We start from the raw sequence: 22,852 nt of genomic DNA on the forward strand, positions 1-22,852 counted from the left end.
CAAACCATCAAAGTCTGGTCTCTCTGACCTTGTCTCCAAAACGTCAACACATGTTTCTGTTTCCAACTGTATTGGAAGAACAACTCGATACGCTGGTGCACTAGTGCGACATCTAGTGGGAGTGAAGGACCTAAATTTAATCTTCACACAATCAAAAATCCACAAGGTGGCAGATTTAAAAAGTACTTTATTTTGAAATCCATTCAATATTAACTTCCTCCGTTGTTTAAATGACTAGATATACATTCAAACATTTACAGTATTGTTACCACGCCACAGTACACATTAACACATCCGGAAACTCTTTGCACAAAACGAAAAACAAAAACTAACTCCATTAAATCCAGGGGAGAAAAAAAAAGAAATCAAATATTTACTTCTTATGACTGCTGCTCCCTGGTGAAACATCTGAAAAATAAATGTGGTATTAATCAATATTGTAGTTGGTGTTTGTAAGGCAAAGCACTACAACGTCGTTCCAGACAGAGATGGAGAGACTGTCCATCTAAATCCTGAGTCTGTTCAGTAAAGGAAGACTACATTTCCCTGATACAAGTTAAAAACATTTCCCTTGTCAATATAACACGAAACAGGAAGTCCTAAAAGGTAAGCAGACCTCACAAATCACGACTCCTCCTCCTGGCTCTATGATTTCTGCCATTTTTGTTTAGCTGTGCATCATCTCTGATCTACAACAGGAGCGCGACTGTGCACTAAAGTTTCTATTCTGGATCGCTAGTGTTTCATGGCATGGGGCACACGCTAAGGCACGGATTGTTTGCGGTCCATCCCGAGCTGCGATGACGGAATTCTGACTGACATCAAAGTAAGTAAGTAGAGGCAGCTTGAAGGTCAGTAATCTGCTTGTGGCAGGAGAAATGTTTGGTGAGTTTAGTTCGATCTAGCAGCGAGAGAGGAGAGAGGTCAGACAAACGGTTACACAACATACTGCATTTTCACGACTGCATCTTATTCTCTTTAATAGTAGATGGCGTGATGACGGCATCCGCTGCTTAATGAGAGGAGGCAGCTGTTTCTGACAATGGATACATTCTGTGCAGATATTCTTTTTTTTTTTAATGTGAAACCTGAGTTTAAAAAGGAGGAGATTGTATGATCTGCATCTTTTAAAATGATAATATTGTTTTTGCTGAACTCAGGAAGGTCATCGAGGTCAGGCTATAGCCAACGAGCTAAAGCTGTGAGCTGGAACAGTGTTTTGAGAGCTGAAAGGAAAGAGTTCACCCAAAAATGCTGTTATTACTTAGTAAAACCTGCGTCCATCGAATTTTAGTCCCTCCGTAAAGATCAAACGGTGTAATCCAAGTCTTAAAACACAGACGTGCCTCTGCGCTGAAAATGTCACCTCAGAAAGGGGTGAGAACTAAGTTAAATAAAGCAATATGGGTGCTAAGCTAACAGTATTAGCGCACACCAGATTTGATGCGCTTTCATTTCCTGTTTCAGGACTGAGGTATGTAAAGATTGCAAATTCACGTTAATCTGGATTAGCATGTGAGTTTAGGGGCCTTCATCAGATGGGATGCATACTAATGCGCTTATCTTAGAGGCTAAGGTTTTTAGCTTGGAATGTCTAAATAGCTTATCTTTCCAAATTGATTGAGGATCTACTACCACTGAACTTTTTATTATTATAGATGCAGCTCTGTTAAATGTTTGGAGCCATAGCATTCAGTTATTATTATTGTAATAGTGTGGAGTGGATAGGACATATAACAGCCTTTCATTTAATAGTTAAATTAGATCCGCCATCTGATTGGCCGCTGAACTGCAGCACTAATGCTAACAACAGCACCAAACACAAAGGAATGCCTTTGATCTAAGGAGACTCAGATTAGCATTCGCCATAAATCTATTTACACCTCCCTCTTCCATCGCAAATAAACAGTTCTCTGATTTAGTCTTATATCCTTTAGTAAAAAAATACAATTTAATTAAAACACGTGGGATTTAAGCAAAATACAGACAGTACATAACTACATTTTAAAGTATTTACCAAACAGAGGAATAGAAAAGTTGATCATTAGTACCTTGTTTACCTCTGGAGCAGTCGGACCATTCGTTATGTACAGTACAGACTCTTTATATGCGAAACACAATATATATTTATATGCGAAACACAAGGTCTTTGAAGAGATTTATCGCCCACCGATCGAGATATTCTCACCTGCGTCCCCTCATTGTGGCTCCTCCTCCTTCTCGATCAGTAGCCAATAGGAGGCAGGCAGACTGAGAGGAGGAGGAGGAGGACAGAGACAGCTGATCGATTGGTTGAACAAAGAGAGGAATTCATTTCCAGACAAACTGCCTGCATGAATGCCACGCCCCTTGTGCCGACGGGGCACAAACCAGGATGGAGTGCCAAACGGTTGTGCATGGAAATGTGTAACGTACACGTTAACGTACGGCAGGCGTGTTTGTGCTTAACGCGTGCATTCCGGTTCACAATCGCGTCTTTGCCGCCTGATTCCAAAAGAGAAAAATACTATTGCCGTTTACGTTCTGCGAATAATGGCGACGCCGTCACTGCGAGGAAGATGTCGGTCGTTTGCAGTATGGCTTAGAGAGGACGGCTAGTGCGCGTAGGTGGCGCTGCAGTCGTGTCTCTGGTGCATCAACAGCCCGTGCTGCTCTGGCTCTTGGCGTTTCACTCACGGGTATAAAAACCTTCCAAATGTCCTGCTTGGGTAGCAAATTCCACTTTCTCTCCTCGTGTTCGGTGCCGGATAGGAATGAGATTTAGGCTCAATTAACTAGACATCACAGGACCTTTCTGCCTCTATCATGGAGTGGAGAGCATCACCAGCACCAAGAGAATCATCTTGTGCTTTTTTCCTGCGGGGGGGGGAGTGGTTCAACCTAGCTTATAGAGCACTCTTCTTCTTCTATTGTCCCAGAAGAACATATCGTTTCTACAGCGCGCCTCCTCTCCTCTGGCGTTCAGTACATGTCTCTGTAGATCTCCTGCAGCAGCGGGTGCAGGGAGGTGTCTTCTGTCTTTTTGATCTCCTGCACCAGCTGCGCGTGCTCAGTGACGAGCTGGCGGAGGTCGGCCAGTTTCTGCAGCAGCTTGGGAAAGAGGAAGGCGTCGTCCGGGTGGTTGGCCAGCAGGTGGAGCTGCAGCACGCCCACGATGCTCTCCTGCATTCGCTCGATGTGGCCCACGTTCACCAGGCCTGGGCGGTCTGACCGCAGAGGAAGTACAGAGAAGTTAGCGCGAGGCCCTTTCACAATAAAACGAAGATTGAGACGCTGCTCCGCGTTCTCACCTCCGCAGCAGATGATGGCGGCCACGAACAGAGCCAGGTCGCTGTCGTCCAACTCCAGCCCGTTAAACTTCATTGCGAACTGGAACTTGGGCTCCATCATGTCGCTGAATGGCCGCCGCAGGCTCTTGAGGAACTCCCGGGTGATGAAGCCCGAGCCGTACGCCACGAGAAGGCCGTCCTTGTTCATGCTGGAGGCGAGCATGGCGAAGAGGGCCTCGTACACGCCGTATTTCAAGAGAGTCACCTGATCGTTGAGGTCCAGGCTGGAAAACCCAGGAACGGACTTGGCGAACTCCGTGAGCTCGGTGACGGTTTCTACCGACGTGCATTGGCAGCAGTGGAAAATTCGAACTTCTGCCTCCCGGTCCTTCGGCGTTCCCGCCGACCCGACCATCTTTGTCACCAGGGTCTGCTCCGCCAGCTGGAGGGTCTCCATGTCGTGGATGACGAATGGCTGTGGACAGAAGGGAACCTCGATGAGCTCGAGGACTGAAGCCCAGTCAGAACAGAACGTCCTGTGATTCCAGGCTGCGTGAATGAACCTGACCCGACCACACAAATACAAAAAAACGCCGAGTCATCAAACGCAAGTAGGATATGCTCAGGACTGAGGGCTCATTGAAGAAGGTCAGAAGTTCTTCAAGTCCTTTCTTTTTACGGTTCTTCCTATTGATCACGAGAGAAACGTTCAATTTCAGAATGCTTGAAATAAACGTAGATCGAGACGTGTATAATATTTGTAAGTCTAGATTGCTACCATGGAAACAGACGGTAGAAGCAATGGAAGTTCCCAAATAGCAAAAGGCACCACGTCTGTTGTTGTTTCTGAGAAAAGTTTCTGCAGTTTTAGCAGATCTCTTTTTTTTTTTTTAGCAGACATGACGATGCCGTCTGGAAACTATATTTTATATTTACAATGAACCCGGTTTGTTTTTAACAAAGCAGGAATCGGTTCCGTTGGGCAACATTTCTATGATGTCACCTCTACATGAATCATGGCTGCCGTACTTTTTAGATTATTTACTAAAGGAGAATTTGGCTCCCAGCCAGTAATACCGCAAGAAGGCAGCCAATAGAAAGCGAGAGGGGAACTCCAGGAGCCAATTAGATTTCTGCCAGAGCCAGTGCCCCTCTGGCCCCACCTCCTGTGCCTTAAGGTTATAAATAGTGATCGGCGTCCAAACCTAATAGACGATCCGTTACGGCCAGACTGATATCAGTGCCGTTTGTTTTATTTCTCTGTAAATATTCCTTTTGTACACATCGAGGCATCAGAACCGCCCTCAGAGGACCCAACAGCTCAGCAAAAAAAACAGTCGAGTCAGGCGACTAACTGACATCGGCCGCGCACGAGTCGGAGCCAACAGGGGAACGATTCTGATCTGGTATTCCTCCCAGACGGCAGGACTGATTATTCAAAGCTGACGAACGTTTCCTGGCTCGGTTACGAATCTTATCCGGAGCCAAGAAAGCCGACGAGAGCGGATCATGAAACCAGTCGACAACAACGGCTCTGACCCTCCCCCTCACCGAGCCATTCTTTCTGACGAGGGGGTAAAACAAAAGACCCGAGGGAATGTCTTCCTGAAGAAGCCTGCCGGCCTGAAGGACGAGGGGACGGACTCTTTGTCCTCGGGCCCAGCAGAGGTGTCCAATCTCAGCTGCACCAGGGACACAAGTTATTTCTGCTCATAACAGCTGAGGCTCTGATTGGTGGACGGGTTGCCAGGTCGGATTGAGGCGTCAAACGTGACTGCTGATTTTAAACGTGCACAGAATGATTTCAACATGCAATCCACACAACACCTTCACTCACCAACCCACAACCCTTAATCAACGTACGGGGGTGCTGGTCTTGCCCGTCAGGACGGTTCGAGCCTTGGCCTTGTTCATGTTGAAGTTCTTGAGGTAGGCCTCATAAATCTGCCTGGCCAGCGTCTTCTGGTCGGCCACCTGGGGGTCCTCCACCTTCCCGTCCCCCGTCACCATCTCTGTCAGCTTTATCTTCTCTGACTGGGGCATCCGTCCGAAACGGATAGCTGTGGAGACACAACCAATCTGTCAAGTCACACGTTGGCGAGGAAACGATTTCAGGTCAGGAATGTCCAAACCTCAGACAACGTCGTCACCAAACCCTGAACTTTTCCAGGCTACACTGGAAACCGCAGGTTGATAGCGCTGAAAGAATCGGCTTCTTCTCAGCTGTCAGCGTCACATCTCTACTCCTCTATTAAATCCCAGATCTGGGATTATAATCCAGCTCTGCACAGCCGTGCAACATTGTGGGCTGTTGCAGGTAAATGCTGGCCAGTTGTCTCCCATCTCACGATGTTGTGACACCGAAGGCCTCAGAATTTGATCGACTCTTCATCAAATCCATCAAGAAACAAATTTTAATTTCTGCAAAACTTGTTTCTAAGACTTGAAGACATCTCCCAGACAGACAATTATGAGTGATCACATGATTCATAATTTACATATTTTGACACGTTAGATTCTCAAGCCGTACTTTATCCCAACTCAATGAAGTTCTGATGAGACCATCGCGAGCTAATCTCTATAAATCTATTCATAGGGAATTTCCATATTAGATTATACAGCAAAGGGACTGCATGGCATTTAACTTTATTGATACCCATCACGTTAAATCACATTAGAGAACACGACACATTAGATACTGACACACGGAGGCAGAGTCAGCTTTACAATACCCCCTTACCCAAGGGAGGGGCATCGGTGGATCTATTAGCAGGAAGCCCGAAAGGAATTTTCTTTCTTCGCACGCTGGATCAAAACACAAAAGACAGCGTCAGGACCCAGCGCTGGTTCTCTCACCGAGGGCCCTGAAACGAGAGGATGCTGGCATCTCCCAGACAACCTGATCCCCATCCAGCTAACGAGATTAGAGGCGGGGAGTTTTAACCCCCACCCTCGCCGATCTGAACAGCCACACACATGAATATTAAGACGCAGCACTCTCTGGGAAGCCAACCTCCAGCTGCACCGCGCTACCTGCAACTTTGAGACAATGAAAAGGCATGATGGGACTTTTCCCGTGTCCTGGTCAGAGAGAGGCAGGAGCGACGCTAAGCTAACAGACACCAGCTCCAGTAGGTTCCCGCTCACAGACTGGGCGGATCCTCTAAACCTGGGCCAAACAAAGACCCTCAGCAGCCTCTGAATCCAGAAGTTCACCATCAGCAGCATGAACATCTGCACGCGTGTGCTGTCTGCGAGTCAGCACAGACCTTTCACTAATTCATCTCTTCTATTGTCGATTGATTAAAGGCGATCCGATCAGTTGTGGATCAAACAACACAAGCAGCTCTGCTCCAAACATGCGAGGGCGTGCCGGTTGGACCCGCCTCATGGGACTCACCGTTGTGGGACATGCCCACCGAAAGGCACTTCTGGAAGCGGCAGTATTGGCACTTGTTGCGGTTCTTCTTTTGGATCTTGCAACGGCGTTCACATTTGTCGTATTCCAGCTTCAGACGGATCGTCCGCCGGAAAAAGCCCTGGAAGAACGAAACAAAACGTCACAATCTGCCGAGCGTGAAATACTCCGGATGTCCAGCCACGGAGACGAACCATTGCCTAAAATGCATTCAAACAAAAATAAATACATAAAAAATTATCAAAAATAAAAGGTCAGCAGGAAGTGCCACTTGCTGTTATGACTGACATTTGCATACATTTTCAAGAATGTTTTTTCTTTTTGATTTATTCACCACAAATTAACACATTCCTGTATCTTCACTTTGTTCTTGATGGGAAGAAATAGAACCTGAACCAGGTAATGAAATGACCTTTAAACAAGCTTAGGTCAAATAAAATGGTTTCTCGTTTCTTCTCCGACCAGGAGAATATCTGCTATCACTGCTAAACACTTTCACCCGTTTTATTACAGCAATTACAGAGAAGCCTTTAGCTGTACTTAATAGCAAATCACAACTAAATCCCATAATTGAGGGTCCATTGTGCCAAAACAGGCAGAGAAAACCGCACGTTATGAAAGACCGCTAGCCTTCAGCGTCACGCGCACAACAGAAGGCCGACTTAAGCACGAGCCAGTCCGAATGGGCGTTGTGCCACCAGTAGGGGATCAGTGGGATGGCATCATTGGCAGTTCAGCCAATCGGAATTTTCAGCCTTTAATAATAGATGTTTCATGATTTGTTGGATTTTTGCTGCTTGCAGGATTTCGTTTAGGGGCAAAATAATTTGCTCTTACTGATTTTCTCTGGATCTCGTCTGGTCCCACGGCAGAATCTATTGCCCCACACCGACACCTGGCCATGACCCTGAGGCACGTCTTATTTTAATGACACCCTATTTTAACTTATTTTAACTGGCCAAACCTTGACTTTGCTGATAATCTGCTTTACAATCCTGCACAGGTGGCAATAACAGCCACGCCCTGTGGGCCGGCCCCGGCCTCAGTGATTCCACTCATCCCACTCGGCGCGGACTCGCACCTCACGGAGTCGCTGCATGGTGTTGTCGTTAACGAGCTCATGCATCATTTCCCGACGTTCATTCTCCTACTGCTGGATTAAAAATGTGGAGGTGTAGAAAAGCCTCTTTCTTCACAGGCAAACTTTCCCCCCTCAGAAAGCGAAAGAAAAAATAAAGATGGAAGAGAAAAGTGACGGTTGAGAAGTCATCACACGATGAGGCGCACTTGGAAAAATAGCCTTGGGCTATTCTCTGACGCGGCGGGCAAACAATCAACCGAAGGATTGCGGAGGAAGCACGTGAGAAGGGGCGAGGCCTTTTCTGGTGCTCAGAGTCTCTGGTCGGGTTTTTTTTTGGGGGGGGGGGGTCCTTGTTTCTGCAGGGTTTGGGCTTCATCACGTGACAAATGGCTGTGATTCTGCAGACCAAGTTCAGATTTGATAATATCAATCCTTGCCCGGTCGCGACATCAGAAGATGCAAACAAGTAATCAATAAAGGAGGTGTAATCATTCTCTGACCTTGCAGCCCTCGCAGGCGTGGACTCCGTAGTGGTACCCCGAGGCCCGATCAGCACAAACCCGACACTCTAAGTTGAGGGAAGAGGAAGAAGCCGAGAACTCCTCCTGGCCCGGCGGCGCCCCGCAAACAACCGACGACGGGCTGGAGGCCGGGGTCAGAGCATCTACGAAACAGAAACACAAGAGCGGGGGTGGGGGGGGGGGGTTAATGAGTTGGTCTCTAACTGAGACGTCTACTACTACTGTACTAAAACAGTCTGAACTGCAATAATTCATGCTTGATATGCACCAACGACTGACGGGATTCTTCAAAAAAGAGTCAAACAGTGACTGAACCCCCCCCCCCCCCCCCCCATCAAACATTTTCTGAAGCTGCATTCAAAAACTTTCCTAGCTCCTTGGAATCTTCTGGTCAGATGTGTGAAGTTTGGTCATTTGGTGTTTGGCTCCAACACCAGGAAGCCCTTAAAGGGAGGCTAAACGCGCGTGGTCATCCTGATTTATACCCGTCCCCACAATTAGACAAACAAATCCAGCCATTGGTTTAGAAAATCGATCAACCAGTTGACTGCTGTCGAGCATAAAAAGCTGCCAAAGCGGCTTGGCTTCTCCGTGATGTCATAGCAAATAAACACAAATGGTGTTTTTAAAGGAGCGTGAAGCAAAAACCTTTGCAACTCTCTTCAATGGTTCCAAAGCACGAGCAACACGTTTTGTTTTTTTACAATATCTGGAACAAAGAAGATCAGCTGAAACTAAACAGCGAACAAGAGTGCAGTGAAAGCAGATGCCATCTGCAGACTTATTTTCTGGTGGCGGTGATGCAACAGTCGGACCCACTTGTTCTGCCGGTTTGGTGGGTCTGGAAGTCTAAAGATTTCATCAGTCATCTCAACTCCCGGGCAAAAAAAAACCCCCAGAGGGATTCAAGAGCAGTTTGAATTCTTTTCCCCGGCAAAGGAAGTCGAGTTCCATCACCCGAGTTATTTATTCACAGATTGTTTGCTGTTGAAAGCCTCACCACGTTGGCGTGGTGTTACTGATCCGGCTCAAAGAGGACGGGTTCTGCTGGGGTTGGGAGAACTGCTCGGTGCTAGTGCCGTTTCTTTCATGTTTAGTCTCAAAATGCCGCCGCACGCCCGATGTGCTGAAGTCCACACTTTCACAGCAAAGGGCGCGTCTCCTCTATGTTCAAATGAACGACTGGGACGTCGTTCACTCACTAGGCTAACAATGCTGCTAAGCTAACCCCAGAGCCTGTGGTGAGGCACCGACTCGCACGATCACATCCGCGCACACGCAGTGTAATGATTTAAACTACGTATTAAACAGTTACTACTACTACAGTACTACTACTACTACCACTGTACTTTCGGTTTGTTCCGTGAGGGGCCGCCACAATTAGTATTTCAGAATATTTAGCGTGCTCCATTTCTTGTGAGGTGTTAAATATAATTCGATATTTTTTTTGCCTCAGCGTGCCAGCCATGACACGCGTGTCTTAGGTTGCCGACACCTGTTTTGAGCGAAGCCACATGAGTTGGTTGAAGGACGCCAGAACCAGGATTAGCAGCTTCTGGCAGCCGACCTGGAAGCTGTGTCCCCGTCTGGTGTGGACTCAGTTTTTCAACTTAGTGTGGACAAGAAGAGATTTGTTTCCTCTCCTCCCGTGTCCAGGCATTTCCATGGCCTCATTGATTTTTCCATGACATCATCAGATTTTTCCATAATCGCCTCTCCTACTCCCTCACTCATTTTTCCATCAAACATTACTCTTCGTGGAATATTCATCGTTCACATTATTTGGAAAGAGAATCCAGTTCCCACATGTTTATGCGACTGGAATTTCGGATGAAACGCAGCAGCAAAATTTCCTGAGTGGTCGTGCATGGTGTTTGAGGATTGTGTGAATTCCCCATTTGGATATGGGGCGCGGAGAAAGGCTGGGAGTGCAGAAAAAATAAAAAGAAAGATGTAAATTATAGATAAACAGATTGTTGCCCAAGGAGGAAACAACAGCGGACAAATCAGACAATCCAAGTAAAAAAAGAACAACCAATGGGAAGTTCTGTGGGATCCTTGTAAGTTAAAGCAACGGGTTCAAGAATCCGGAATGTTTGTGGTCTCGTCCACACAGAACGAATTTAGGAATAATGGAATGCTTCACCCAGAAGTGAAAATGGAGCCATTGTACTCGTGACTTTTACTTTAACAAGATAACATCCCATCACCTAGACCAGTAGAACACTCTGAGCCATTGCTGGAGGACTGGCATTCAGGAACGTCGAAGGAGCCGAGGCCATCCTTGTCCATCGACTGGGAGATGTCCTGGAGCTCCTCCATGCCACTCATGAAGTCGTCATCGGCACACAAGGGACTACCCAGCACCGAGTCCTCCAGGGGTGACGGGGGCTGGTAGTGGCTTTCCATGTCGACCATCGCCGTTGATGCCGCCGGCACTTTCAGTCATCAGACTGCAGGCAGAAGACCGGGGGGGGGATGGGGTGGAGACAAAAAAGGAGAGGTTAAAGGGTCGGCATGGAAACAAAGACAGGCAGATCAGAAGGTCACCACTGTGAAGTTTGCTCTGACCTCTAGAGCAGGAGCTCTGGGTCTGGTCTTAGGGCTGAGTGATGTCCATCATCTACGACGGCATCTTAATGATATTCCAAACTAGATACAAATCCTGGACCGACCGCCCGACGTCCCCCCCAAAGAGAACCGATGACATCACGGTGGCAGAATGACCTCACAGCACTCATGATCCAACTGAGCACCGGCTGACATGATTCAGGCCAGATGCGGAGTGCTGATGCAACGTTTGGGTATCCTCACCGACAGGTGCTTCATGTTGCCGCGGGTCAGCAGGCAGCAAAGGCGCAAAGGACACGGGGGGGGGGGGGGCATCTTATGACACAACACAGAGCCCTCCCACTCCTCTGAGCGCCTCATTCCAAGAACAGTAACCTCATCCTCAAGGAGAGAGGCAGAGCCATGTGCCGCATCGAATCTGGGTCACTGGGCTGGCTTCAGAGGATGGCTTCGCTGCGTGGAGGAGTTAGATGTGGACGAAATGTGGACGAAATGCCTAGTGGGAACCGAGAGGAGGCAAGAGACACACGTCAAGGTACAGCGAGGACCGAGGGTAGGGGACAACAGCTGCCGAATGTTCGCCGTTCCACGCCTTTGCAAATGAAAGCTTCTTGTTCCGCCTCGACTCGCCCCGCTCTGTAAAGATACTGGCGAGAGACTGGCAGGGCGCGCAAAGTATTTGCCCCCAGTGACTTTCAGAGACTATTTACGGACGTAATGACAGAAACGAACAAGCCAGCCTCCCAAACTGGCGCTGAGCTTTGTGACATCATTTGTCAAAAGTATGTCAGTCTGTGTAATTTTGGACTGAAGGAAGCCCTTGTGATTGTGTCCGCACCACAAGAACCGGCAGCCATTTTGGTTCCTGCAGCTGTGTTTTCAGGGACTTTTTACGGGGCAACACGGGACCAATGCAGAGGCCCATTAAGGTAAAGGGGTTGCATTTACTCGGTAGGCCTCGGCCATTACGACCTCTCGCCATATTTGTTTGCGAAAACGTTTTCCGCTATTGATGTTGACGTGATGGACGTACAGAAGGTGGCGGAAGGATCGGCTGTTGACGGAGGCGTGCGTTGGTTGTCGGTACATAGACAGGCCTTCACGGGACACAGGCTGAAACCCGTCCGGGTGGAGGTATTTATGTAACAGATAACTTGACATTCACGAAGCACAGAGAGTTTGTGAGTGGGAACACGAGTTAGATGTTTCTCGGTTGAGAGCCATCTTGTCTGCACATACGTGACAAATAAAAAAAACACAAACAAACACTTTTGCACAGTTCAGTGTTGCGAAGAAGGAGTTTCGTGACCGTGTCCTGGGACACGAAGGCGAGGCCACACCCCGATGAGGGCTGGAGCCGCCGGGAGAGACGACAGACTCCACAGCACCGACTCGAAACGGAACCCTGATGATTTAAATCAACTCAAAACACTCCACGTCAAAAGGCCTGGCATGCAAACAGGGAGGCTTCCCCCCGACCCACTCGCTGTAATTTGTGAATAGAAGCCGTGTTAAACTCTACTAGGATAAAGCAACCCTCTTCACCATTCAGCCTCGAGCAGGTCTCGCTTCAGAGGTAATCCGGTGTCAGGCGCTCCACTTCAATCAACGCCCGGCGTCTCATTATAATGCTACCGTCTGTTCAGCTAACCCGCCCTTCATCTGCACAAGTCGCTGTCTAGTGGTGGGATTAGACAGAGTTGGGCTTGCAGAGCTCAAGGTGACCTAACATGCGTAAACACCGCATGCGTGACCTTCTATTTAAATAACACGCATAACAGTCAGCGAGGTTCTGACCCGCGACCGGCCGCTCTGAAGAGGTGGCCGACGGCACCGACACAACGGAAGAATGTCAACACGCGTTGGCTGCTTAGCTGCAGGCGGAAGAACCTTGTTGAATGAGAGGGCGGACAGGAATGTCCCTTGAGCCACATTACAGCGTCTTCATCGGCGACAGGCGAGAAAGAAAACGGAGGTCAAGACCTCCCTTGTGTTTGCTGAACCAAGCCAGCTGAGGGCAGCAAGCGAGTACGTGTCTATACGGGCCCAAACGTGGGAAAGGGGGGGTTGCATCGACAAAAGACTGCAAACCCAGAGCCGCTGAGGTCGCCATGACGATGCCTCGGCAATGCGGATCACGCTTTCAAATCGGCAGGCGTGTGACGACATTCTTAGTATGGTCAATAAATCAGATGACAGAACGCTGCTTTAGCTGATGTTAGCAGGATGTGTGAGCGGAGCATAAACAATCCAGCCAGTCCAATTGCCCCCCCCCCCCCTCACACACACACACACACCAATCCTACGCTCATCCAGCGCAGCCCCACATTCTACAGAGCACAAAAACATGTCCCAACGCCCCCACCGGGAAAGGACGCGGACCAGCATGGGGCTGGTTTACACAGCCGTCCGAGGTCTTTAGGAAGACCATCGATACACTCCCATCTGCACACGCCGCAGCTGATCACTGAAGGTCGCGCGGCCGCCGTCACGAGCCGAACTGTTCCTCCTTGAGATCCAGTAAAGCGTTGCACCATCTGCAAACGAAGACAACAACGTGTGACAAGTGAACTCGTGAAACAGGCGGCAGGCCGAGGCATCCGAGGTGTGGATGGGCTTGTCAAGGCGTGGAAAAGAAAAGCCTGTCGTCCTTCCAAGAACAGGAAAGCATACCGAGACAAAGACGGGAGACGATTGATGAATTATTCACACCCCGGTGACGTGATTCTCAAACTGTCGATGAGAGAATAAACCTCCAGCCTACCTTCCTCATCCGAAACTTCTTGACAACATGCCATCCAGCGCTTTCCAAAGGTGTGTATTCTACCTCAGGGTGTGTGTGTGTGTGTGTGTGTGTGTAAGAGAGAGAGCTGCACAGGTTAATGTTTAACCCCCCCGTCCTGCGGACTGCCCGCTGACAGACCTGACAGAAGACGGGCCCTGTGGACGTAACCGTGGTCTTAGAGCAGACCTGTGGGCCGAGGGAGCCATCCCGCCAGCGCCGCCTGCCAATGCGTTTGAAGAGGTCGCCCTGTGAGCTCGGACTGAGGCCGTGCCCACAGTGTAAACACTCGAGTGAGCCTTTATCCCTCTTATCTCGGCGCCTCTTATCGTTACGGAGATTGACCAAAGTACAGGCCTGCGAGGTGACTGGACCTCAGTTGCGGCCGGAGGCAGATGGGTCATGTGACAGTTCAATCAGCCCGTTATCAGCCGTCTCAGCTCAACATTTCAGGGTCAATGACACGTCAGTGTTCAGCACAGATAACACGGGGATATTTTTAGACCTGGACTATCCTACGCCGCCTCATGTTAGAATCAGGCGAAAAGCAACATATACTTTGCACTTGATTTGCATAATTATATAAGTTCACGCTTAACCTCGGAAAAAGCAGTTAGACAAACAAGATCCACGCTGCGAACTTGAAGCATCGCCATTTCCTGATTAACGGCGTCCTTAAAAACGGCCCGCTTCTGGAGCCTGATGCCGAGCTTCTTCCTAATCGCTGAAGCATCGACTTCAGACCTCGGTTCTCGAACAACTTGGTTTTCAAACAAACAAATGACGTTTAAAATGCCTCGGAATTTAAACAGATTTTCAAAGTTCGAACACACGAAGGCGAAGACACGCGAACAAAGTAGGTTCAGTTTGATTGGACCTGCCATAGGAGAAAGACCGTGTGCAAATGTTTCCCTTTGTGCATGTTTTTTTTTTTATTTTGCTTACAACTTAAACGCACTCTGGCGTTGAATGCACGGTGCTTGGTGCGGTGCGACGGTCTCCCTCACCCGCCTCTCGATCACACTCAGTTGAGTGAGAATTACCTAAGTAAAGTTAGTCTTTTTCATTGATCAGGGTCTGCAGAGTGCTAACGCTAGTAGCCAGTTTACTGCCACTAAGCAAAGCAAGAGGCAGCCGGGCAACGGCGCGACACAAATATACGAGCGAGTCATTCATAATGATCAGTGCATTATTTATGCAGAATAGGTCGTGTTGAAAAGTCTTTAAAATACAGTTAGAGTCGTAGCCTGTTTTGGCCCCGCCCCAAAGGAACCATAAATGCGTCCCGAATGCGTCTACTGGAAGCTTCGAGTTTCACATCACGCCGGAATACTGGGAATATGTGAGCTGCTTCTAAGCCATGTGATGTCACGGATCACAGACACCTTCAGCACCGACGGTGAAAAGAGTTCTGACAACTTCACCCAGCACAGAGACGCTCAGCTCAAAATGTCTGTCCCGCAGTCAGTGGGACAGACGGTCTGCCGTCCAGAGCTGTGTGTGGCCGGAGCCCGGAGGGCCTCAATCCCATCCAACCCGGAGAGACTTTAGCGTAAGGACGGCTCGGAGGGGGGAATAGATCAGGTTAAGGTCAAAGCTGTACGATAGAGGACGCAAGCTGCAAAAAAAACAGACGGATCAAGTGTGGACTGAAAATAGCACGGGGGGGGGGGGGGGACGGGACTGCAGGTAGCAGAGACGTCCTGTTGAAATTACAGTGAGACAGAAGGACTAACAAGTAGAGCAGAAACGTCCATAAACAGCGAGTGATGCTGCGCTCGGCTCCCATCGTCCTGCGCTCATGATCCGTTTCTTCAAAGACGATTTGTTCCGTGTGACTAGTAATTGCATCTTCACTCTATGATGGTTTGAGCCCCCCCCCCAAAGTAGCGCCAACTGGAGCGGCTATAAGCGTGTCATCTGCAGTTCACGGGGAGTTCGCTATTTCAAAGCTGTGAGCGGAATACTTTCAGTATTGAGAAAGTATTAAACTCTAATATATAAATATATACACAGAAGTCAAACGCAGGACCCGAAACTAGCCACTGCCGCTATTGCACCACTTTTTTTTTTTTTTCTTCACCATTTGTGGTGCAGACGCTTGAAAAATAGGTCAACGGAACTGCACGCTACTAAGAATGAGGAGTTGTGAACGCATCCGGAAAGTCCTGTTTGAGCAGCAAAACAGAAGAACCTCGGCTTTCACTTTGCTCCTGTCGCTCAGAGATGATTACCCATCTCGGGTTCCTTGGCACAAAACCGTCAGAGCGCAGCAGAAACGGACAGAACCCGGCGACGGGATCAACAGCAGCAGCTCGGGGGGGGGGTTCCTTTCAGGTCGACTCCAGGAAGCGCTGTGAACGCCCGGCAGTGCAGGCTGTCAGACGGATTACTTTTGAGGATGATTTTCTTGAGAGGGGCGCAGCATGGTGGCGCAGTGGTCAGCGCTGTTGCCTCACCGCAAGAAGGTCACAGGTTCAAATCCGACTTCTGGCCTTCAGTTTTGGGCCGTGGGTTCTCTCCGGGTTCCTCCCACCACCAAAGACATGCAAATGAGGTGAATTGGTTACACGAAATTACCCGTAGGTGTGAATGGTCCTCTAGCGGTTTCCGACTTTGATAAAAGACACTGTAGTAAACACAACCAACTGAAATATGAACGTGTTTTTCTCCACACCGGCACGATAAGGTGTGGAGAAAAAGTCCCGAGTGACGACCTTTGATCCCAAGGTAAATGCCACGTCAACGCGGAGGCCGGCTTTAAGGGTTGGCTTCGTGGAGGCGGTACGGAGGACTGGGTTGTCTCTCGGGGTGTTTCCTCTGCAGAATGAAGCATCTGTCCAGGTCACCATGGATCCTTTTTTAGGAAACAAAGTCAGCAAAGAACCGAGGATCAAATATGAGATCGATATACCCGCTGCATTTGGCTGATAAAGAAGAAGGAATAAGTTGGTTGCATCAGGTAAACCAGGAATGTTCCAGAATTGTAAGCCTTTGCGGAATGGGCTGAAGATGAATTAAACAGGAATTAAAAGTTACAATTTACAAAAGGCCCGATGCAACAAACTGCTGCATCGGGCCTTTATAGCTCATTCCTGTTTGGTCTGTTCCTGATGAATTGTATATACCGTATTTTTTGGATTATACGTCGCTCCGGATTGTAGGTCGCACCAGCCAAAAAATGCATAATTAAGAAGAAAAAAACATATATAGGTCGCACTGGAGGATAAGTCGCATTTTTGGGGAAAATTTATTTGATAAAATCCAACACCAAACAACATATAGCACAAAGAACATGCTAACACGTTTACCAAAATATCAGGTTTTACTCCGAATCACGAAATCCAAGGAAATCTTCATCCTCGGTGTCACTTTTGAACAACTCCCCCAACTCGGCAGGTAGACAAGACGCCGCTTCTTCTTCTACGTCGCTTACATCAGACTCGTCGTCAGTTGCAGTTCCAATTATTCCAGCCTTTCTGAATCCCGACAGGATGGTTGCGGTTGTCACTGAAGCCCATGCTTTGTCGATCCATTCAATGACTTCCAGGAAAGTTGCATGGCGCATTCTCCCGGTTGCCGTGAAGCTGTGCTCTCCATCCGTCATCCACTGCTCCCACAGGTTACGCAAAACTGACTTAAAGCTCCTATTCACGGAGATATCAAGTGGCTGGAGTATTTTGGTTAAGCCTCCAGGGATGATGGCAGGTATGGAGTTGAGAACTTTTAATTTATTTTTTAACTGTGGTGTGATGTGCGCTCTCATGCTATCCATCACAAGCAGAGCTTTGCGTGCTCTAAAGAAGCCATCCGGTCGCTTATTGTAGCACTTTGTAAGCCACAAGTTCATCATTTCTTGATCAATCCACCCTTTCGCGTTCACGGCGACTTCAACTGAGGAGGATTGGATTTTTGGCATGGTTTTTCGTTTGAAAATGACCATCGGTGGCAGTTTTGATCCGTCTCCACAACATGCCAGCACCACTGTGAAGTGTGATCTCTCATGACCAGTTGTAACGATATTCACACTTTTTTGCCCTTTCTCTGCAACACTTCGGCCCATGGGGATGTCAAAAGTGAGGGGGACCTCGTCCATGTTAATAATATGATCCGGTGTCACGTTGTGATCACTTACATGCTTTTCAATGAACGCGCGGAAACTGTCAACCTTGGCTTGGAAGTCCGCTGGCAGTTTTTGGGACAGTGTCGTCCTTGCTCTGATAGAGAGGCGTTTGCGTGACATGAAGCGGTAACACCAAGAAGGTCCTCCCGCAAAGCCGTTTATATTCACGTCCTTGGCAACCACTTGGGCGCGGAGACGCAACTGCACCGTTGACAAACCTCTCCCAGAAGCATGTTGTTCAAGCACCCATGCGTGAACTCGTTCCTCCAACTGCGGCCACCTAGCTTGTCGCCCGCGATTAGCTTTCTTTGTTTTCTTCATTTCAGTAAGCGTAACCTCCGCTTTTCGCCAGTCCCTTACAAGTTTTTCGCTCACTCCAAACTTTCTTTCTGCTGCTCGATTGCCGTTTTCGGCTCCATATTTCACTATCTGAAGCTTGTAAGCCGCGGAATATGACTTTCTTTTCGGCGCCATTTTCAATCAGCCCTTCTAATTTGTGTTTTTAGATAACAGGTGTGACAGATAACTCTGAACCTCCAGAAACCGCGACAGATTCTGACGGGTCACAGAGTTCCCTGTAACACCTGTTATAGAAATGTGTAGGCTACTGTCTCTGCGCTCACAGATTTTGTAAAAAAAAGCATATATAAGTCGCTCCGATTTATAAGTCGCACCCCCGACCAAACTATGAAAAAAACCGCGACTTATAATCCGGAAAATACGGTATATATTTTTTTTACATCGCCCTCTTGGGGGTGATCTTTCTGAAACATGTTGCTGGAATCTGCAGACTCATCTTCTGCACCTTAAAGGACAGGTGACCCACCCGCCCCACGCCGATGTCCCAGTCGCATCCTGATGATGTCACCGCGGTAAACACAAGCAAAGGAGTCGTGTTAAAGTGTCAAAGAGGACCTCTGGACTCCAAACACGGACGCCGGGCTTCAGAGGTTGAATAATTAAAGGTTTTGTGACACGCCGATGCAGAGAGGAGGTGGTTAACAGCACTAACTACTGCTCCACCTGTTCACCCACATGACCTGGACTTCATTTAAACAGCAGTTAAGACACGAGCTTCTGCTTTCGGTCACTGGTCTTTCAGAGCAATCAACGCAAGCTGGACGAGAACCAGTCCCAGTCCAGATGGACGGGTTCGTCAATAAGGGACTCTCACTCTACAGGCTGTTGCCATGGAAACATTTTACACTCAAAGCACCCCGAGTTGCATGCGTTTCCCTCAAAACAAGATTAATAAAAAACTTCACAAATCCCGAAAGCCACAAGAAACACTTCCAGCTTGTGTTTGTCGTGATGACAAAGGACGACAGATACAAGAGGCCCAGCCTCATCATTGATCTGAGATCAATGTCCTGCAGACAAACAAACAAACAAACGCACAAATAACACGTGCAATAAGACATTTATAAGCAGAGAATCATTCCGGACCAGACGCCTCATGATAAAGTCCTCATCAGTGCAAATGAGCCAATGGCGAGCCTTTGCCTTGAGGTGCGGGCCTATGATCAATATTGTTTATTGATAAACAGGTTTTCAGGTCAGCCGCCACGAAAAAAAAAACGACGGAACAATTATCCTGCAGGAATTCCTTCACGTGTCAGAGCTGCTTGAAGAAGAAGAAGAAGAAGAAAGGAAGAAGAAAGGAAGAAGAAAGCCCCAAACCGCGCAGGTTTTAGCTCTAATAGAGGACATGCGCAGTTCGAACATTCCCCCACAGAGCCGCCCCTGCAGGGCGACCCGCTTAGATACCGACCTTACGTCACACAGCCCGGTCCGGAGCCGCCATGACCTCCGGTGGAGCACGGAAACGGAATAGTCCCTGACCCGAACCGCGTCCTCGGTCCGCTCCGTGGCTGGCGCTGTCAAAAATCCCCCACCATGTCCATACCGAGCAGAGCCGCTGCGCTCACACCCACAGGAAGTGACATCACGAGGGAAGGCCACGCCCCCCCACCGACACACCCATGGCCTGGACGAATAGAAAGACAGGAGCGCATTCCCTCAAAGAGGTTCCTCAACAAATACAATCCCCACCTCAGCAGATTTATCATTCAAAAGTCAAACATTTAAAACGAATTCTCGTCGATCTTCTTTTCAGTTAACTTAAATAAGACGCGTTCACCCTGTTAAAAATACTAAGGCAGCAGCTGAACTCTGTTTTTTGTTTATTCCCTTTACTCAAAACATAAAAATAAATTCACTGGCATTCTTATTTTCAAGGAAAGCTCAAGCATCTTGACTGACTGAACTCAGATCAGTTCAAACAGAGCACTTTTAGATGCGGCAGGTCGCCTTTGTTCTCCTGAAGCCTTCAGTTGCATCCCGTGAAGCTCTAAATTCATCCAGAGCTCCTGAAATCAGCCTGACCGTGTCAGATGTAGGTTTTAAATCAGAAGCACCGGAAGCAGCTGGGCCAGAAGAAACTTGCATTAATACAAGCTGAATCCGCTTCACGGCTCCAGCACATGGAGAAAGGCTCAGAAGGCCCGACCCAGCAGAAAAGAGTCCTCGGTCATGGACTTGGGTCGGGCCTGTCTGGAAGGCAGCAGCTTTCAGGGGAAACTGCTTTCGTCGTGCAGATTTGTTGCCAAATGAACCCCGATGCAATAAAACACCTTATTTTGTTTTATTCTGAAATACAGCCCGTTTGTGAAACTTCAAACAGAACTTTTTTCTTGTTGAAATGTAGTTACTGCTCATGAACACATGCAGGTTTCACCACCATTGAATGGTCCCTCAGCTACGTATTACAGCACTGATGAAGGTTAACGCACTGCTGAGTCTGGCCGACTGAAGTGGGGACAGTATTCAAACTCTGCATCATCAGGAACTCTGCTGCCACCTGCTGCTGACCTCTGCTACTGCACATGTTCACCTGCAAGCTTAACCCAGATTGTGGAGACGGCAGGACACTGTAAACTGAATATAATTACAAAACCACAATACCAATACCAAGGCCACGTTTCACCGGCTGAGTAATGTTCTAAATGTCTATGTTTATGTACTAATCTGGTTCATTTGCCTCTAGACAGCTTCTATCTGCAGACTTCAATGTTTTTTTTTAGAGCAGCAATCATATAGAGCTGCAATGGAACGATTATCATCTCACAAAGGAAAAAAATATTTGGCGGAAATTAGAACAAGAAACTGGTTGATATGAAGTTGAGATTCTGGCATAGGTGATAGTTTTCACTTTTGTTAAATTGTGGAACAAATTAAGAAATAAAAAAGTTGCTGCATTCTTAAAAGTAAAAAAAAAAAGACAAACATAAATAAATAAAGTTATCGCTATTATTTTCCTTGGGAAATTTAGATCCCAAATCCTTTCCTAATTAAAAATATAAAAACCTAAAATCCCAGCATTTCGTATTAATTAAATGAATGCACAATTGGTTGAATTCAATAAATTGTTATTAGATTTCAAATTATTATAATTTTTTTGGGAACAAGAAATCTTTATATTATTGTTGGAATGATTTATCAATTGACAATTGAGTCATCAATCGTGCTTTGAACATCCTAAACAATTTGAAGAACAAATAATAGAACGAGACAGTACTTAGAGTGTAACCTTCCACCAAGGCAACTCAACACAAACTAGACAACAAAAACACAAACGACGAGCGGCATTTAATTTAGCAGCCGCAGGACTGCGACCCCCCAGCAGGTGGCGCTTTAGCGACATTTATAAGTGACTGGAATTTTATGAAATGATTGAAGTTGTTAAATGTGCAGAACATGTGAATTATGAATAGAACAAATTGGCTACAGCCACCAACAGTCTCTTTTCTCTGCCCTACATTTCTGACGGAACACTGGCTTCTATAATCGCCATGGCTGAAATCCATTTAGGAGCAGCTCAGCTCCTTTTTGTTTCAGCAGATGCTCTCTCTGCCTTGTGGTTTATTTGAGGAGCCTGCCCACACAGAGCGCTCAATCCTCTCCACTTACAGCCAATCAATAGCACTATTCCATTTATACAGCCATGACATCATGTGAAGGCTCACAAACGCGCCGCTGTGGATGTTATTCTCATCAAATTTCTGGCAACTTTGCATAAAACAACAGAATATTATTGGATTCTTTCTCTTGTGTTTCAGACCGGCTCTCGAAGCTTCCCATTGCTTGGGAACAGAACATCCGACGGCGGACGTCGAAGATGTTCGTTCGTGCATGTTTTCGGGAGGAGATGAAGGACGGCCTTTGGAGACACGGCGCACACAGAGCCATTGTCTCATCAGGCTTAGCATTCGGCTCACTTTGCTGGCCTCGCCAGGGCCGAGACTCAGATTGATTCAATATGGTGGCTGGAGGCGGACGACGGGTGCAGCCCACAAATACATCCAACACCGATCCAGACACCGAGTAAAGGACAACCACTGCAAACCCTGGCGTACTGTGACCCGTTATAGGAGTTTCAGAGTGAAGACCCCCAACCCGATGGATGTCTGATGTCTCGACAAAGGCTGGAACTCCTCACATGAGCTGCTGTAACCACCATCCTGGTAGGAGGCGAGACCGGGCCAAGGTTCTTCTTCCTCTCTGGTCCAATCTGGGGTTTCAGGACAAAGTCTTTGTTGCTGAAAAATCCCTGGAATGGGTCAGAAATAGTTCCAAACAAACTCTCTCGACCATTCAAAAGACACGGGACATGCTAGAGGACTGGAGTTTGGTGTTCCCAAAGGTGAAACTGCAACAACCGGAATGCCCTGCACCACTGCCATACCGGTATGGTATGAAACAGGAGACTGTATGGCAGGTAAATGGTGCCCTTTCATTTCATAAGAAGACTGGTGATAAAGAGGATCATGGACCTGAGAGGAGGGGCTCCGGGTTACGTTTAACATTCAATTACACAGACAGAAATAAAATCACATGCAAACCTTTTCCTTAAACTTCCGCCTTTCAGAATAAAACCGTATTAAATGCACGTAAACAATACAGGCGGCCGTCGACTTACGACCTATGCGACAGTTCGACTTTACGGCCGCGCTGGTCCGTTGTTGGTTTTTGTTGTCTGTTTTTAACGACGTACCGGAAAGCGAGCGAATCGAGCGTACGACAGTTTC

General features: G+C 47.8%; 1 protein-coding gene across 1 annotated transcript; it reads right to left on the reverse strand.

Moving 5' to 3' along the window:
- Positions 1 to 2,961: 2,961 nt before the first annotated feature.
- On the reverse strand, positions 2,962 to 19,655 carry pparab (peroxisome proliferator-activated receptor alpha b). Its single transcript, XM_068739255.1, has 7 exons — positions 19,537 to 19,655; positions 10,500 to 10,742; positions 8,269 to 8,432; positions 6,670 to 6,808; positions 5,133 to 5,329; positions 3,291 to 3,744; positions 2,962 to 3,206 (listed from the first exon to the last, which is right to left on the reverse strand). The coding sequence occupies exons 2-7, from the start codon at positions 10,705 to 10,707 to the stop codon at positions 2,962 to 2,964; spliced, it is 1,407 nt and encodes a 468-aa protein (XP_068595356.1). The 5' UTR covers positions 10,708 to 10,742; positions 19,537 to 19,655.
- Between the last annotated feature and the right edge of the window lie 3,197 nt (positions 19,656 to 22,852).

The sequence above is a fragment of the Brachionichthys hirsutus genome, chromosome 5 (genome assembly GCF_040956055.1).
Source record: "Brachionichthys hirsutus isolate HB-005 chromosome 5, CSIRO-AGI_Bhir_v1, whole genome shotgun sequence".
Lineage (NCBI taxonomy): Eukaryota > Metazoa > Chordata > Actinopteri > Lophiiformes > Brachionichthyidae > Brachionichthys > Brachionichthys hirsutus.